General features: G+C 38.9%; 1 protein-coding gene across 1 annotated transcript in view; it reads right to left on the reverse strand.

Moving 5' to 3' along the window:
* Positions 1-17,913, reverse strand: part of LOC132885668 (oxysterol-binding protein-related protein 1-like) — a 139,302-nt gene that overhangs the window by 39,725 nt on the left and 81,664 nt on the right. Inside the window, exon 19 of the mRNA XM_060920317.1 lies at positions 15,780-15,855. Within this exon, the coding sequence (XP_060776300.1) occupies positions 15,780-15,855 (76 nt within the window). The remainder of the gene's footprint in view (positions 1-15,779; positions 15,856-17,913) is intronic.

The raw sequence follows: 17,913 nt of genomic DNA on the forward strand, positions 1-17,913 counted from the left end.
CTACACTAACTCCAGCTGTTTAATTTTTACTTCACTTCCCTTACAGCAGGTAAAAACCACCTGTTTAACCCACTGTTTAATGTTTCATTTTAGATGTACATCATACAGATGTGCATATATCTGTGCAGAAAATTCAAAATGAAACAATGCTTACTTATCAAGTGCAAAAATAATTTTTAAGAGTCCAAAACCAGGTGGCACGGTGGTCTAGTGGTTAGCACTGTCACCTCATAGCAAGAAAGTTCTGGGTTTGAGCCCAGTGGCTGACAGGGGCCTTTCTGTATGGAGTTTGCATGTTCTCCCCATGTCTGTGTGGGTTTCCTCTGGGTGCTCTGGTTTCCCCCACAGTCCAAAGACATGCAGGTTAGGCTAATTGGTGGCTCTAAATTGACTGTAGGTGTGAATGTGAGAGTGAATCGTTGTTTGTCTCTATGTGTCAGCCCAGTCCAGGGTGTACCCTGCCTCTCACCTCAAGTCGGCCTAGCAGTTCGTGTGTCCGCCTCTTGACCAGGAGATTGCGAGTTCTACTTGTGGTCGGGTCATACCAAAGGCCATAATAAAAATGGTACCTCCTGCCATCTGGCAAGGCATGCTATAATACAGATGTGAGTAGGGAAGTCAAACTCTAACACTTACCAGAGGACTAGCCCCCCACTGTAACCCTAGCTGGATAGACAAGAGGCCAAGGGCTATGGAAACAGAGATCGGTGCCACACCCATATGCCTCAAAAGGGCTGGTTAGTATTGGGACAGGAGACCAGATTCAGGAAGACCAAATTCTGGCATGAGAGGGACTTTGACCCTGCCTCTCACCCATAGTCAGCTGGGATAGGCTCCAGCTTGCCCGTGACCCTGTACAGCTTAAGGATGTTATGAATGATGGATGGATGGATGGATGGAGAGTCCAGAACCCATTTTTACTTTACTTGATCAAAAATGCATTTGAGTGAACTTCAAAAAAGTTGGGTGGAAGAAGAGACATGTTGTCATGTCAAGAAGAGACATCTTGTCATACAACCTGATTACGACAGTACATAAGCATCATTCCACTCTTTCTATTCTCTTGTCTACAGAAAATAAAGTTACACTTTCTACGTTCAAAATCAATAAATGCCTTGGTCTTCTGAAGTGAATTAAACATCCATCCATTATCTGTAACCATTTATCCTGTACAGGGTCACAGGCAAGCTGGAGCCTATCCCAGCTGACTATGGGTGAGAGGCGGGGTACACCCTGGACAAGTCGCCAGGTCATCACAGGACTAACACATAGACACAGACAATCATTCACACTCACATTCACACCTATGGTCAATTTAGAGCCACCAATTAGCCTAACCTGCATGCCTTTGGACTGTGGGGGAAACCGGAGCACCCGGAGGAAACCCACACAGACACAGGGAGAATATGCAAACTTCACACAGAAAGGACCTCGTCAGCTGCTGGGCTGGAGCCCAGGACCTTCTTGCTGTGAGGCAACAGTGCTAACCACTACACCGCCATGCCGCCCTTGAATTAAACATCTTTTACCTAAATTCACTAGATTGTTGTACTTCAGTAGTTTAGTTTTACCACTATGGTGATATTGTGATATGTGATATTGATTATGGTGATATTGTGTGGGGAGATAAAGAAAATATCATGCTGATGCAATCACGTCAAACTCTGCAAAAATAAATAAATAAGTAATAAATAAAATAAAAAAAGCTGCCAAGATTATCTTGGATCATCTCCTACAGTCCTCAACAACTGATTCACATAAGGGACTCAACTGGAAAGATCTCACTCAACCCAGACTCCATCACCGATGTGCACATCTTCAAATGTAAGTACAGCTTGTTATCATGAAACCTAAAGTTGACAAAGTTGAATGAACATGGTTATGACACAAGACATGGAAGCGAGTTTCATCTACCAACTGCAAAAACAAATTGGGGAACACAAAGGACATCGTATCACGCCATCAAAGAATGGAACAATCTACTGTAAGTGACGATATTAAACAGTGTTCTAAGATTTCCCAGTTTAACTCTAAATTCTTTTGAAGTCCTTCAATGCATACAATTAGGGGTTGTTTTACATTCTTACATTATTGTTAATTTTTATCAATTTGTTTCAATTAGTTTAAATATTTAGTTTTTAAACTTTCTCAGTCTTGTAACATGTAATTAGTTTTTACAGGACCTTCTTGAAAATCAGAGGTGGACAAAGTACCCAGCTTCATTACTTAAGTCAAAGCTCTGGCAGTGTGTGCACACATATGTGTATGTTAATCAGGAAGACAGTGGAATAGCTGTAAATGCAACTTGCTCAGCAAATAAAAACAATACAACCTGATTAAAACCCAGGTACACACCTCTAGCTTAATAACTGCCCAACAGCAACACTGCTTTAAGCAAGACAAAAAAAAAGTGCAAGACCATCATCTGACATCAAAACAAAAAAAAAATTCCACCAATTTGTTGTGACTGACTAGTACAATACTGTCCATCTCACAGGTCTCATGTGTGTGACTGACTAGTACAATACTGTCCATCTCACAGGTCTCACGTGTGTGTGTGCATGCGTGCGCAAGTGTATGTATTCATGCGCATATGAATGTGTCTGTGGAATCATGGTGGTTTAATGTTAAACTAGCTAGTCAGTGAAGCTCCACCTGACATGCTAGCAGGTTCTTTTCAAACTCAAAATCATATTGGGTAGCTAACGTTCGTAGAAAAAGACAGATTTCTACATTTTATTTCTTTGGCAAGATTATGCTAAAACATTTCTGAAAGCACTTCAGATAAGTTAACGTTATTCATGTTAGCGTACCTCCATTTTTACATGCTAACTAACAGTAATCCAAGTTAACTAGCTACTGTATGTGTAAACGTTAGCCATGGACAAGGCTTTGGCAACTTGGTGGGCAAATCCATAGAAAGTCATTTGCCTAACCAGACTGCATAGCTACGTTTGCAATGTTTTCGCTAGCTCTAAAAGCACAGACAACTTCGTTGCAAGCTTTCTCTTGGAATAAAACGTTTATATACCTCAATATGCTTCCGCAGGTTGGACAGTGAGATTTTGTAGGCTGTGATGTGGTTCGTTTTCGGCAAACAAAGCAAACACTTAAAATGAAATGTATCTTTAATCCTTTCAGAAAACTGAAACATGGGTTCGTGGGCCATGAGTGCGTGCATTCCCCAGAAGGACCGCCTCCTTCCATTCTGCCATCAACTGATTGTGTTCAAATAATGCTGTTGAGAAATCATTGAGCTTGATTTTATCCAGTCTATGGATGTGACGTGGCTCTAGTGATTACTGATAGGCTGTCTCAGTGTCACCTGCGAAAAAACCAATCCATCCATCCATCTATCTCCACAAAGAAAGGCTCCTGTCGGACACTGGGCTTGAACCCAGAGCCTTCTTGCTGTGAGGAGACAAAAAACCAATAACATTTTAGAAAAGAAAAAGCATCCACTTTCAAAGCCGCTTCATAGTAACGAGGACACTGATAGAAATGTAGTGGAGTGAAAAGTACGATATTTGTCTTTCAAATGTAGTGAAGTTAAAGTCATAAGTTTACAAAAAAAAATACTCAAGTAAAATACAGATACTCAAAAAGTGTACTTAAGTACAGTACGCAAGTAAATGTACTTCGTTACGGTCCTCCTCTGCCCCACAGTGTGTGACTACCAACCCCACAATGGGGATGGTTGTCACAAGTGCACAAGACATATTTGACAGTACACATCTTTTAAACAGAATAAGCTGAAGGAGAGTAATGACATTCAATTTCTACCTGACACTGTAGGTTTCCATTACAGATTGAAAGGGAGACTATTAACCCTCAAGCGACCGAGTGGGGTCATTTATGACCCTGGGCGAATAATTTTGTGTGCAGTTTTTATACATTTGATCAGAAAAATATTTCCTACCAGTCAGTTAACTTGTCCTACGACTGTTCATAGGTTTTTGCAGGGATCGGCCGAATGGTGTGGCAAGAGTAATGAAAAATTGTGTGGGGTCATTTATGATAAGGAATTACTGCAAGAAATCCTATCAAATGTTGCTTTTACCAACTACTTATCTGTATATTGTACTTTTGTTGCAGTGAACCATGACAAGTAGGATAGGCAAGAATAGCTAGATTTACAGCTGCAGTAGCATTTGCCCAGACACTTGAGGCCCAAAGTGATGATGAAAATAGCTCAACTGATGGAGATGATTAATTTTAGTATTAGCATATTCGCTAGAAATAGCATGTTAGCTAGTATATTAGTTCGTCACTAGTTTTGATGTTACAAAGATCCCATCAACACTGCAACAGATGTTTTTGCTCATACTTTTCTTTTCTCTCATCTCATTATCTCTAGCCGCTTTATCCTGTTCTACAGGGTCGCAGGCAAGCTGGAGCCTATCCCAGGTGACTACGGGCGAAAGGCGAGGTACACCCTGGACAAGTCACCAGGTCATCACAGGGCTGACACATAGACACAGACAACCATTCACACTCACATTCACACCTACGGTCAATTTAGAGTCACCAGTTAACCTAACCTGCATGTCTTTGGACTGTGGGGGAAACCGGAGCACTCGGAGGAAACCCACCCGGACACGGGGAGAACATGCAACCTCCACACAGAAAGACCCTCACCGGCCACGGGGCTCGAACCCGGACCTTCTTGCTGTGAGGCGACAGCGCTAACCACTACACCACCATGCCGCTCCAGTCAGCATTGTTGAATTAAGTAAATGTTCCAGTAAGACATAACAAAGACTGTCTAGATTACGTTACAGTCTTCTTATGCTGCGTCTCTTTACTTTTTTCTGCATTAAAATTTGTTGTAAACCATACCTATCTACATTTATATATTTTTAAAGTATCTGTCTTGAACACAGGAAGTGGTATATGTATGTAAAACCAAGAAAAAATAACTAGGTATACAGATTCATGTACTGAATATAGCGGTGTTATAAATGACCCAACCCGGTCATATTAGTCGCTAAAATAGCTTGGTCGCTTGAAGGTTAAGGATACAGTTTTACAGGAATTCAAATAAAAGCTAAAAAATTGTGACTAGCAACCCTGTTCTCCCCTATAACTTCTACCCAGTTTTGCTTCATTATAATTATTAATGAAGTTATGGACTAATTAAGCCTTAATAAGCAGCTCAACAAAAATCGCTTCTTCTCGAGTATACATACAGCACACCTAATATTCGGGTAAAATGTCTCTTCACAAGATTCACCTTGACCAAACATTTTTGTTTACCATGAGCAAGCTTCTGGCAGAATTCTGGTTGGATATTTCACGACTCTTCATGGTAGAATTGGTAGAGTTCAATTATTTATTTATTTATTTTCTTGGCATGAACTCAACTTATAAGCACGGTCCACATATTTTCAATAGGGTTGAAGTCAGGACTTGTTTTAAGCTTAATGTTAGCCTGCTTTATCCTCCACAACCAGCTCTGATGCATGTTTGGGTTCATTGTCCTGTTGTAACTCCCAAGTCCCAAGTCGTGTTCAAGTTTCTGATGGTTTATGCTGAAGAATTCTGAGGTAGTCCTCCTTCTTCATTATTCCATCCACTTTGATTCAAGATTCAAGATGTTTATTTGTCATATACACAATAACAGACACAGCGGTTTATTATTGGGTCATGAAATTCTTATTTTGCAACTGCCGACCAAACTATGCTTACCAATATAAAAAGAAATATATATATATATATATATATATATATATATATATATATATATATATATATATATATCAAGAGAAACTTGAGAAGTATCAAGGGTTGAAAGAGCAGCTGGAACGGATGTGGAAGGTCAAGGGTTGCGTGGTCCCCGTGGTAGTGGGGGCACTTGGGGCAGTAACCCCCAAACTGGGAGAGTGGCTCCAGCAAATCCCAGGAACAACATCTGAAGCCTCAGTCCAGAAGAGCGCAGTACTAGGAACATCGAAGATACTGCGCAGAACCCTCAAACTCCCAGGCCTCTGGTAGAGGACCCGAGTTTGAGGATGACATGGATACCACCCCCCCGCCGGGGGTGAGAAGGAGATTTTTTATATATAAAATACGAAATATCAAATATAAAGTGCATATGGAATGCAAAATATAAAAGTAGAATGAAAAAACGAAGATAACGTTAAAAAAAAAGAGGCAAACAAACAATGTGCAAACATAGAGGTAGATATACTGTGCAATGTCTTGTACAAAACTGCTAATATAGAGGTAGATGGTGATTATAATCCGTGGTTCAAAAGCCTGATGGCCTGGGGGTAAAAACTGTTTGTCAGTCTTGTAGTCCTTGCTTTCACACTCCTGTAGCATCTGCCAGATGGTAGGAGCGTGAATAGTCTGTGTTGTGGGTGTGTTTGGTCCCTGATGATGCTCTGTGCCCTTTTTGTGACCCGGGTGTTGTAAATGTCCTGTAGTGGTGGGAGGACAGCTCCACAGATGAACTGTGCCATTTTAATGACACGCTGGAGAGCCTTTCTGTCCTGAGTTGTGCAGTTCCCGTACCACACAGTGATGGAATTTGTCAGGACACTCTCCACTGTGCACCTGTAGAAGTTGCTGAGGAGTTTGGTGGACAGTCCAAATTTCCTCAGCTTCCTCAGGAAGAAGAGTCTCTGTTGAGCCTTCTTGATGGTCTGCTGTGTGTTGTGTGTCCAGGTGAGATCCTCACTGATGTGAGTTCCGAGGAATTTAAATGTTTTCACCCTCTCCACCTGTGTCCTGTTGATGTGCAGCGAGGCGTGCTGGTCTCTCCTCCTCTTCCTCGGGTTAATAATCATCTCCTTGGTCTTCTCAGCATTCAAGGAGAGGTTATTTTCCTGGCACCAGGAGACCAGCTGAGCCACCTCCTCCCTGTAGGTTCTCTCATCTCCGCTGGTGATCAGCCCAATGACAGTGGTGTCATCAGCGAACTTGATGATGGAAGTGTTACTCTGGGTGGGGGTGCAGTCGTAGGTGAAGAGGGTGTACAGGAGTGGACTGAGCACACAGCCTTGGGGGGGGGGGTGTCCCTGTGCTCACTGTCTTGGTGCTGGATGTTCTGGTACCAATGCCAGGTTGTTCCTGACCATCCGAACCAACTTCCTTTCAGCTGAGGATGACAGTTTGGGTTTTCTTGAAGCAAAGTGGCTTGGCAAAGTGACTACACCTCACAATAACTTGCATACAATTATTTGAACTGATCTTGGGATCTGCAGTTGTTTAGAAATGGCTCCAAGAGACATTCTGGAGTTGTCTGTGAAGATTCTCAGTCATCCAGGTCATGGTAAAATGTGGGTGGTAAAAGAGAGCAACTGGACTTGCTTGAAGATTCTTGAAGACGTTTCACCTCTCATCCGAAAGGCTTCTTCAGTTCTGTTCTGTTCACAGAACTGAAGAAGCCTTTCAGATGAGAGGTGAAACGTCTTCAAGAATCTTCAAGCAAGTCCAGTTGCTCTCTTTTACCACCCACATTCTGGAGTTGTGTATATCTGCGAGCCTCTTTCTCAGATCTGCACTGAGCTCCTTGGACTTTCCCATTTTACTGTGTGCTGGTCAATCCAATGAATGCTGCAAACAAACCCTTTTTATGAAGGCACAGAGAAGCTACCAGCTGTAGTCAATCATGATCACTAACAGGAAGTTAAGAAACCTCGGCCTTGGCAAGATAAAAGACATTTTGGAAGTTTCAGCACCTCTGAATTAATAATCTGTATATATGTATGTATATTTTTGACCCTGTATGTATAATTTTGACCATGTGTTGATTTCAGAAAACCCACAGAAAATTAAACTTGTGCACCAAATTCTAGTGTTTGTTTTTTTAAATTAAAGATGTATGCTGTACAATCATTCTGCCACAGAAAAAGAACAGTTCAAATAAATTACTGAAAGCCCAAATATTGCCATGACATTCATATCCAAGATGACATTCACGTTACCGTATGTAAACTTCTGAACAAAACTGTATATAGCTTGTATATAGTGTATATAATAGCTTGCAACATTTATTGCACAAGGTGGCCCACTTTAGATCATTCCTTCCGGACTAGATGGGCCGGAGTGAGCTACGCCTATGTCATTGACCATCTCGTTATTTTTATTTACTTTTACTGGAAATAAAAGGCCCAAACTTGTTCCAGCATGACAATGCCCCTGTGCATAAAGCAAGCTTGATGAAGACATGGTTTGTCAAGGATGGTGTGAAAGAACTCAAGTGGCCTGTATGGAGTCCTGACCTCAACCCCGATGAATGCCTTTTGGATTATTGCCTTAATTACAGTAGATCACTACTCACTCTCAGTGCTGGCTTGATCTCAGGAGATTACACACACACACACACACACACACACACACACACACACACACACACACACACACACACACAGTACAGGATTATACAGGTGTGGTTGTCCTCCAAGGGCTTCTTTGCAATGCTCATAATTACGTTGGGGAATATTATACCAGGACCTTATGAGGCTCTTGTTTATTTTCAAGCGTAGTGTGAATGTAATACGGCTGTATGGATTACTGTAAAACTGTCAGGGTTACACAGTGTCACAGCACTCTAATTTTGTCTCAGATTCAATTTTCAATCAATACATCGCCTACAGGTAGAGTGTGTCAGGGCAGTATTGTAACAAAGCCATATAAATAAGTAATTAAACAATTAAGTAATAAATAAGTGATGTGTATGTAAGGAATATAACAGGACAGGGTGTGCTGGGAATGTGACCTCATATCACAACACCATGTCATTGATTGTTTTCATATAATAATCAAATATGTGTTTTATTCCTTTTAAACCACAGCAGATTGCCAATGATGATATTTTTTATCCAGTGATAGTTGCTTTTAATGTTCTGGAATGTATATCATTTATATTACAGCAGATATAAACAATTACTCTCCCTCTCTCTTTTTCTTTCTGCTCCAAAAAGGTTAGACTGCTAACTAAATTCACATCTCCTCAAAGAAAACCTCAACATTTTAACAATTTTTTCGTAATCCATTTATTTGTGATTTGGCTTAAAGCTGAAACTGCTGTCAGAGCTGCTGTGATACAAAATTCATCAACACATTCTGACCAATCAGATTTGAAAAGTCAACAGGGTGATCTCAAAGTGTGACTTTCTTTCACTGTGGCATGGGTGCTGGTTTGAGCCAGATGGACTGTTTTGAGTATTTCAGAAACTGCTGAGGTTTCTCCTGGGGTTTTCACACGCAACAGACTCTAGAATTTACACAGAATGGTGCGAAAAACAAACAAAAAAAACATTAACAACGAGTGAACGACAGTTCTGTGGGTGGAAACAAACGGCTTGTTGATAAGAGACGCCAGAAGAAAATGGACAGTGCCGAGTTTCCCAAAAGCTTCGTAGCACAAACATCATCATTAAATGGTAGCGCGAGCAGCACAATGAACACTCTCTCTCCTAGTTAAGATGCTCTTAGCGTTAAGAGGCTTTTGGGAAACCCACCACAGATAAGAAGGATATAGCAACTCATGAAACTCTTTACAACCGTGGTGAGCAGAAAAGCATCTCAGCATGCAACACAATGGGTTCCACTCCTGCAGCCAAGAACAGGAGTCTTAGAATCAAGAACAAGTTCCTATTAAAGTGTCCAGTGAGTGTATAAAAAGGTGTCATTATTTCTAGAAACAGCAGAAATATTATAGATTAAGTGCAATTATATAATCCAAAATAAATAGATTAAATGTAATAAAATGAACATATATGAAAACATAATAAAAAAAGAAATAATTTGAATACAATTAAAAAATGTACAACCCTGATTCCAAAAAAGTTGGGACAAAGTCTCATCTCATCTCATCTCATCTCATCTCATCTCATCTCATCTCATCTCATTATCTCTAGCCGCTTTATCCTTCTACAGGGTCGCAGGCAAGCTGGAGCCTATCCCTGCTGACTATGGGCGAAAGGCGGGGTACACCCTGGACAAGTCACCAGGTCATCACAGGGCTTTGGGACAAAGTACAAATTGTAAATTAAAACGGAATGCAATAATTTACAAATCTCAAAAACTGATATTGTATTCACAATAGAACATAGACAACATATCAAATGTCGAAAGTGAGACATTTTGAAATTTCATGCCAAATATTGGCTCATTTGAAATTTCATGACAGCAACACATCTCAAAAAAGTTGGGACAGGGGCAATAAGAGGCTGGAAAAGTTAAAGGTACAAAAAAGGAACAGCTGGAGGACCAAATTGCAACTCATTAGGTCAATTGGCAATAGGTCATTAACATGACTGGGTATAAAAAGAGCATCTTGGAGTGGCAGCGGCTCTCAGAAGTAAAGATGGGAAGAGGAACACCAATCCCCCTAATTCTGCGCCGACAAATAGTGGAGCAATATCAGAAAGGAGTTCGACAGTGTAAAACTGCAAAGAGTTTGAACATATCATCATCTACAGTGCATAATATCATCAAAAGATTCAGAGAATCTGGAAGAATCTCTGTGCGTAAGGGTCAAGGCTGGAAAACCATACTGGGTGTCCGTGATCTTCGGGCCCTTAGACGGCACTGCATCACATACAGGCATGCTTCTGTATTGGAAATCACAAAATGGGCTCAGGAATATTTCCAGAGAACATTATCTGTGAACACAATTCAACGTGCCATCCGCCATTGCCAGCTAAAACTCTATAGTTCAAAGAAGAAGCCGTATCTAAACATGATCCAGAAGCGCAGATGTCTTCTCTGGGCCAAGGCTCATTTAAAATGGACTGTGGCAAAGTGGAAAACTGTTCTGTGGTCAGACGAATCAAAATTTGAAGTTCTTTATGGAAATCAGGGACGCCGTGTCATTCGGACTAAAGAGGAGAAGGACGACCCAAGTTGTTATCAGCACTCAGTTCAGAAGCCTGCATCTCTGATGGTATGGGGTTGCATTAGTGCGTGTGGCATGGGCAGCTTACACATCTGGAAAGACACCATCAATGCTGAAAGGTATATCCAGGTTCTAGAGCAACATATGCTCCCATCCAGATGACGTCTCTTTCAGGGAAGACCTTGCATTTTCCAACATGACAATGCCAAACCACATACTGCATCAATTACAGCATCATGGCTGTGTAGAAGAAGGGTCCGGGTACTGAACTGGCCAGCCTGCAGTCCAGATCTTTCACCCATAGAAAACATTTGGCACATCATAAAACGGAAGATACGACAAAAAAGACCTAAGACAGTTGAGCAAATAGAATTCTATATTAGACAAGAATGGGTTAACATTCCTATCCCTAAACTTGAGCAACTTGTCTCCTCAGTCCCCAGACATTTACAGACTGTTGTAAAGAGAAAAGGGGATGTCTCGCAGTGGTAAACATGGCCTTGTCCCAACTTTTTTGAGATGTGTTGTTGTCATGAAATTTAAAATCCCCTAATTTTTCTCTTTAAATGATACATTTTCTCAGTTTAAACATTTGATATGTCATCTATGTTCTATTCTGAATAAAATATGGAATTTTGAAACTTCCACATCATTGCATTCCGTTTTTATTTACAATTTGTACTTTGTCCCAACTTTTTTGTAATCAGGGTTGTAATAAAATGAATGTAAATTATACTATGCATAGATAGATAGATAGATAGATAGATAGATAGATAGATAGATAGATAGATAGAGAGAGAGAAAGATATATATATATATATATATATATATATATATATATATATATATATATATAGAGAGAGAGAGAGAGAGAGAGAGAGAGAGAGAGAGAGAGATAAGTCACCCACGGACATTCAACCTCCTGTTTTGAGAAGAGTATAATTTTTTTTGTTGTTTTATATGTTTTTTCTTTTCTCTTAAGGCCAAAACTAATGTTGCTGAAACCACAGTTTGATGGTGATGAGATGTTTCTCACTACAATGTCTTAAATTCCATCAATTCCAAATTTTTTATTACAGTGTCAAACCTTTTTTAAAAAAGTCTTTTTTGAACACCACTGTGTTAATAAACAAATAAAAAAAAAGTTCAGACACTTTTTCAGTGGATTTCCCTTAGCAAAAAGAAGTTTATTCAAGTGTACTATGAGTATACTTATTTTTTACTAAAACTGAGGAAGTATACTTGAAGTTGACTTTTTATATACTATATTTTATATACTTAAGAATAGTATAGTGAAGTATACTTGGCTTATACTGAAAAGTATAAACAAAAGTCTAAGACTAAGTACATTAATACTAAGACACACTTATACTTTAATACTAATACTTATACTAATACAGTATACTTTTTACGTTTTTCTGCCACAAAGTACTAATACTTAGTATATCTTGCTCCAAGTGCATAATAAGGTCAAATCATTGACTCATGCTTAACATTTAATTTATATATTAATATAATATAATGCTGGAGTTTAAAACTTTACAGTATATAGTATGTGTGCTCAATTGCATTATCTTTATGTACCTTAAAATCATACACAAAAACAGAAAAACTTTTGATTTGACTTTATTGATCAAGATACCATTATGTTTACATTTTTACATGCAAATGTGCACTTTTTCCTTTCATTTTCTCCAGAAAGGAAGGACTTGAATTCATAGGTCTTTGTTTTTGAAATGTTTGAAAATATATCAAACTTGTTTTCAACATTCTGTCTTGTGATTTTGTAAATGCATCACACTCTTGTGTACATACAGTATGAGTAAACTTTAAGAATACTTTAAGGAGTATATTTCCAGTATATAAATAGTAAGCTACAAGTAATATGCCAAGGAAACTTAAAGTATAACAAGTAAACTAGTGAAATAACCAACGTTTATAACAGTATACTTAAAGTATACAATAATAAACTAAAAATAAGGACTTGAAGTTGTAGGGACAGCCACAGTCCCCGTCTAGAACTACAAATCTCATCAACCAACTTCCGAGATGACCTACGTCACGGCTGGGCGGGATCACCTACGTCACATCCTCCATGACTCTATAAGTGACCAGGAAACCCTCCATTCTTTCTCTCTCTGTCTGTGGACCTTCGCGTCATACGGACATATAGAGATACCCCCCGCTCATCGGACCATCCGAAATCACGACGTCTGCCTTGCAAGAAAGAAGACTCAACGCACTTTCGTATATACCACTGGCCACGGTAAAAAGTACCTAAGTTGCGTCGTCTCACTCAATCGAGTTACAACCGGTTTATTTGTTTATTATAAGTAACGTTACTACTGCAGCCCAAGCAGTTAATTAAAAGTTAGAAGCGACCGGATTCCTTCTGACTTAATTGCTGTGCACATTGTTTGATCAGAGACTTTTCCTCACGAACGACGAAGTTCGGATCAAGGAATTCTCTGCGCCTTTTACAGGAGCGACCCACGAGCTTCTGTGAGCCTCCGCGAACACCCGAAACTCCGCGAAACTTCGGGACATCTTTGCATTCCTACATAGGAGCAAAATACTGGAAGTAAGGCTGGCATTTGGGCAAACTAGTCTTAGGAATTAGCTTTATGAAGTAGTGTGAATTTAAACTCAGAAACTGTTTAATTGTGCACACTGTAGACACTTGGTGTGTCGAGTTGATCATTGTGGTTCTACATTGTTCTCGCCGTTGTTAATAGATAGGTCTGTTGCATACTCTTTCTCTATCCTCTCTAACACCCTTTAATTTCATTATTACACACACTTTGACCTCATCAAGATTTCACGGGATTTGGTAATGTTATAAGTTAGTGGGATTAGCAACCATGACGAATTCCTTTGTCTCAAGAAACCACGAGGTGATTTCCCTTCCCCCCAACACCTTAGATAACATTCCAGACTTTACAGCTCTCCCTCACACACACACACACACACACACACACACACACACACTGCTGCTGACCATATTGAATGTATTCAACTGCTATTACCCATTTAGTATCATTGTTATAATAAATTCATTTATTCTGTTAAACTGTGCGTGTCTGTCTGTTGCTGCTGTATCCTTGAAGTCACACAATCTCAAAGAACTCCAAATTGCCTTCACCCAAGTGTATATGAATGCTATTGGCTGTAGTGTCTATGTAATATGGTAAGTGATACATTATTGCTGCATCGGTAGTGATCATAATAATTTGGAATATACCATAATTTGGCTGTTTGGTAATTTATTATTAAACACCAAAACTAATGGTATTATTTTAATGAGACTGATTTAATGAGACTGATTTAATGAGACTGATCACTTAAGACCAATTGCACCCACAAAGTATATAACTAGTACAATGGCAGTACGGTATATCTATAAGTGTACTTGTGGTATACTTTAAGCATACGAGAGAGATATACCAAGTACATTGATAGTATATAGATGAGTGTACTTGTTGTATACTTTAAAGTGTACTTTTGCAAACTTAAAATGAACTTTAAAGTATACGTTTATAAACTTGAAATGTTCCAATTTAGTCTGAAAAAGTATTAAATTTGTATACTTTCTAGTACACTAAAAGTACATGGTCTGTAGTATACTTGCTATACTTATACTGAAGCATACTTAATGAAATGAACTTTAAGTATACTACTTTTTGCTAAGGGTTGCGATGACGTTGCAGACAGGAATCCTGAGTCAGATTATCAGGAGCAATTTCACTCCTCCATAAGCATCAAGAACATGAACACAATGTTGGTTTATATACAGAACTGTGCAAAAGTCTGAGGCACATGTAAAGAAATGCTGTTGACCAAAAATGGCTTAAAAATAATGAAATGAAATGTTTCAACATTAAAAAAAATACTATAAACAGTAAGCAGTAAGCCATAATAAATGAAACAAAGTCAGTATTTGGTGTGAGACGACCCTTTGCTTAAAAAAAAAAAAAAAATATATATATATATATATATATATATATATATATATATATATATATATATATATATATATATATATATATATATATATAAAATAGTAGTCTCAGGTCCAATAAGTGCCGTTTTATGCGGAAATGAGCTGTAGGTTTGACTGAGCATCTTACAGAACCAGCCGCAGTTCTTCTGGACACTTTGACTGTCACACTCGCTTCTTCATTTTGCACCAAAACCCAGCAGCCTTCATTATGTTTTCTTTTTTAATCTGTTATGTACTATGCTGCTCAGATACAAGCTTTTTTTCTGTAAGATTTAATTTTGTGCTGGGGAAAAAAAAACCAAACGAACGTTTGGAACTCTAAAATGTTTTTGTAATGTGTTGACTTGATTATGTAGAAATCCATCCATCCATTATCTCTAGCCGCTTTATCCTGTTCTACAGGGTCACAGGCAAGTTGGAGCCTATCCCAGCTGACTATGGGCGAAAGGTGGGGTACACCCTGGGCAAGTCGCCAGGTTATCGCAGGGCTGACACATAGACACAGACAACCATTCACACTCACATTCACACCTACGGTCAATTTAGAGCAATGTAGAAATCTCATCTCATCTCATCTCATTATCTCTAGCCGCTTTATCCTTCTACAGGGTCGCAGGCAAGCTGGAGCCTATCCCAGCTGACTATGGGCGAAAGGCAGGGTACACCCTGGACAAGTCGCCAGGTCATCACAGGGCTGACACATAGACACAGACAACCATTCACACTCACATTCACACCTACGGTCAATTTAGAGCAATGTAGAAATCATAAAATAGAAATCTATAATAAAGTTTGTATGAAAAAAATAGGGGGGCTAAGACTTTTGCACAATACTGTATACAAATCTACTGAAAACAACATTTTTGTCCAGTCAAAATTTGCTCAAACATTTGCAATGTTTGTGAAGCTTGTGATTAAAACTGCACTCACCATCCCAATACATTTCTTGAGGATGCTCCAGATGCTCACGTCATTTCTTGAGAACATTGGAGCAGGAAGAGACGTTCTGGATGAAGCATGAAAAGGAAAGTTTACTTTATTATGATTTGAAAAAAAGTGCATCCGTTTACTTAAAATATGGTCAGAGAGAAAGTGTTAAAAAATAAAATGTTCAGACTTTTCACTCTGAAAATTTTACGAATTAAAACATCTTTTGGTATGAACTTAGATCAAATCCTAAAACACATACTACAGTCAAACTAATCTCAAATGCATTTATTCTGGTCTAAGTTTAAAAAAAAAAAAGCAATGATTGAAACTAGAATTCCTCACTATTGGTAGTTTCAGGAAGTGACTACTTGATTAACCCTAAACAATGATATATTTATAAGACAAGATCGACTTTTTTGAATCCCAAAAGAAATTCCTTGCACCAGTTCCTCAAGGCAATACAAAACACTTAAGATAACAATGAATATTTTTTTTGTATTCATTCAAAAACTGTGCAGAAAACAGTGCAAGTATAAGTAGAATGTAAAATATAGCTGCAATTGTCGAAATGCAAGTGTACATAAAATAAAAATGAAAAAAAAACCTGTAACTGTGCAAAAAAAAAAAAATCCTGACTTCATGGAGCTCATACCAGCCACTGTTGTTGTGTGTGAGTTTGAAATCCGATCAATCCTCTACGAGGAGTAGTGATTTTTATGAAACTGTATATAATATAACCCCTGTGTAGCCACATCCATGGTAGGTGGCACCACCTGGTGAACAACTCTTGTTGGAATATGTCTTTAGAGTCTTCTGGGTGAGTTGCAGTGAAAACGTCTCAGCAGTTTAATGTGATGTCACCCAAAAATTTCAGACGCCCATAAAATGTTAAATACAACAAGTGGTGCCACCATCTTCAAACTTTTATACATACCTACCTGGGGAACATTCCATACAAGTTTGATCAAAATCTGATCTCTCCTGTAGGAGGAGTAGCAATTTTCATGAACTTGCATATGACCCCTCTGTCGCCACATTCATGGTAGGTGGCGCCACTTGGTGAACAACTCTTGTTGGAATATGTCTTTAGAGTCTTCTGGGTGAATTTCAGTGAAAATGTCCTAGCAGTTTACGAAGAGTCGCGTTTAATGTGACGCGTCACCCAAAAATTTCAGACGCCCATAAAATCGTAAATATGACAGGTGGCGCCACCATCTTGACAACTTTTATACATCCTAACCTGTGGAACATTGTATGTGAGTTTGATCAAAATCCAATCGATCCTGTAGGAGGAGTAGCGATTTTTGTAAATTGTGGACAGACAAGGACGGACAGATGATGCGTGATCGCATACGTTCATCTGGCCTGGCCTACGGCTGGACGAGCTAAAAAAAAAAAGCCTCTATGTAAGGGTATAAACATGACAGGAGGTTCCCTTGTGTTTTTTGGGAAAAAAATATTCAATCGGATAAAAGTATGATAAGATATAAGACACCACTGAAGGAAGAGGTTTTATGTCAAAATATAACATAAGAATCAAAAATAATTATGAATATCTTACATATTAGAATAATTAAAGTATTAGAAACATCAAAGTAAAACACATGCAGGGGTGTGGTTACAGGAAAATAACCCATGAAATAAGTTATTTCTTGTCATCACTTACGTTATAGTAGCTATAAACTAAGACACACAAATGCAGCTTGTCATATTACCAAGAAACCACAAATCTTTTCCTGTGTCGGAAAACATAAAGCCTTACCTTCGACTGTTACAACACACTGTTTTTTTTAAACCAGGTTAGTCCCATTGAGATCAAGAATCTCTTCTACAAGGGAGACCTGGCCAAGACAGCAGCAACACACTTACAATAAAATAATCAGATAACACAACATTACAACTTATTCATTTAAAACACTTGCACACGGACAGCCTGAACTCCAAAGTTTTCACTAGTGCTTTAAATTCAGTCAAGGGTACGAGGTTTTGAAGTTGAAGTTCAGATTGTAAATTGTTCCAAGCATCAGGTGCTGAAAGCCTACAAGCTTTCCTTCCCACTTCAGTTCTTACTTTGGGAACAACCAATTGCAAAATGTCCTTCGAGCAAAATGTCCAAGATTGTGATCTTGTTTCC

This window comes from Neoarius graeffei, chromosome 1, assembly GCF_027579695.1.
Source record: "Neoarius graeffei isolate fNeoGra1 chromosome 1, fNeoGra1.pri, whole genome shotgun sequence".
Taxonomy (NCBI): Eukaryota; Metazoa; Chordata; class Actinopteri; order Siluriformes; family Ariidae; genus Neoarius; species Neoarius graeffei.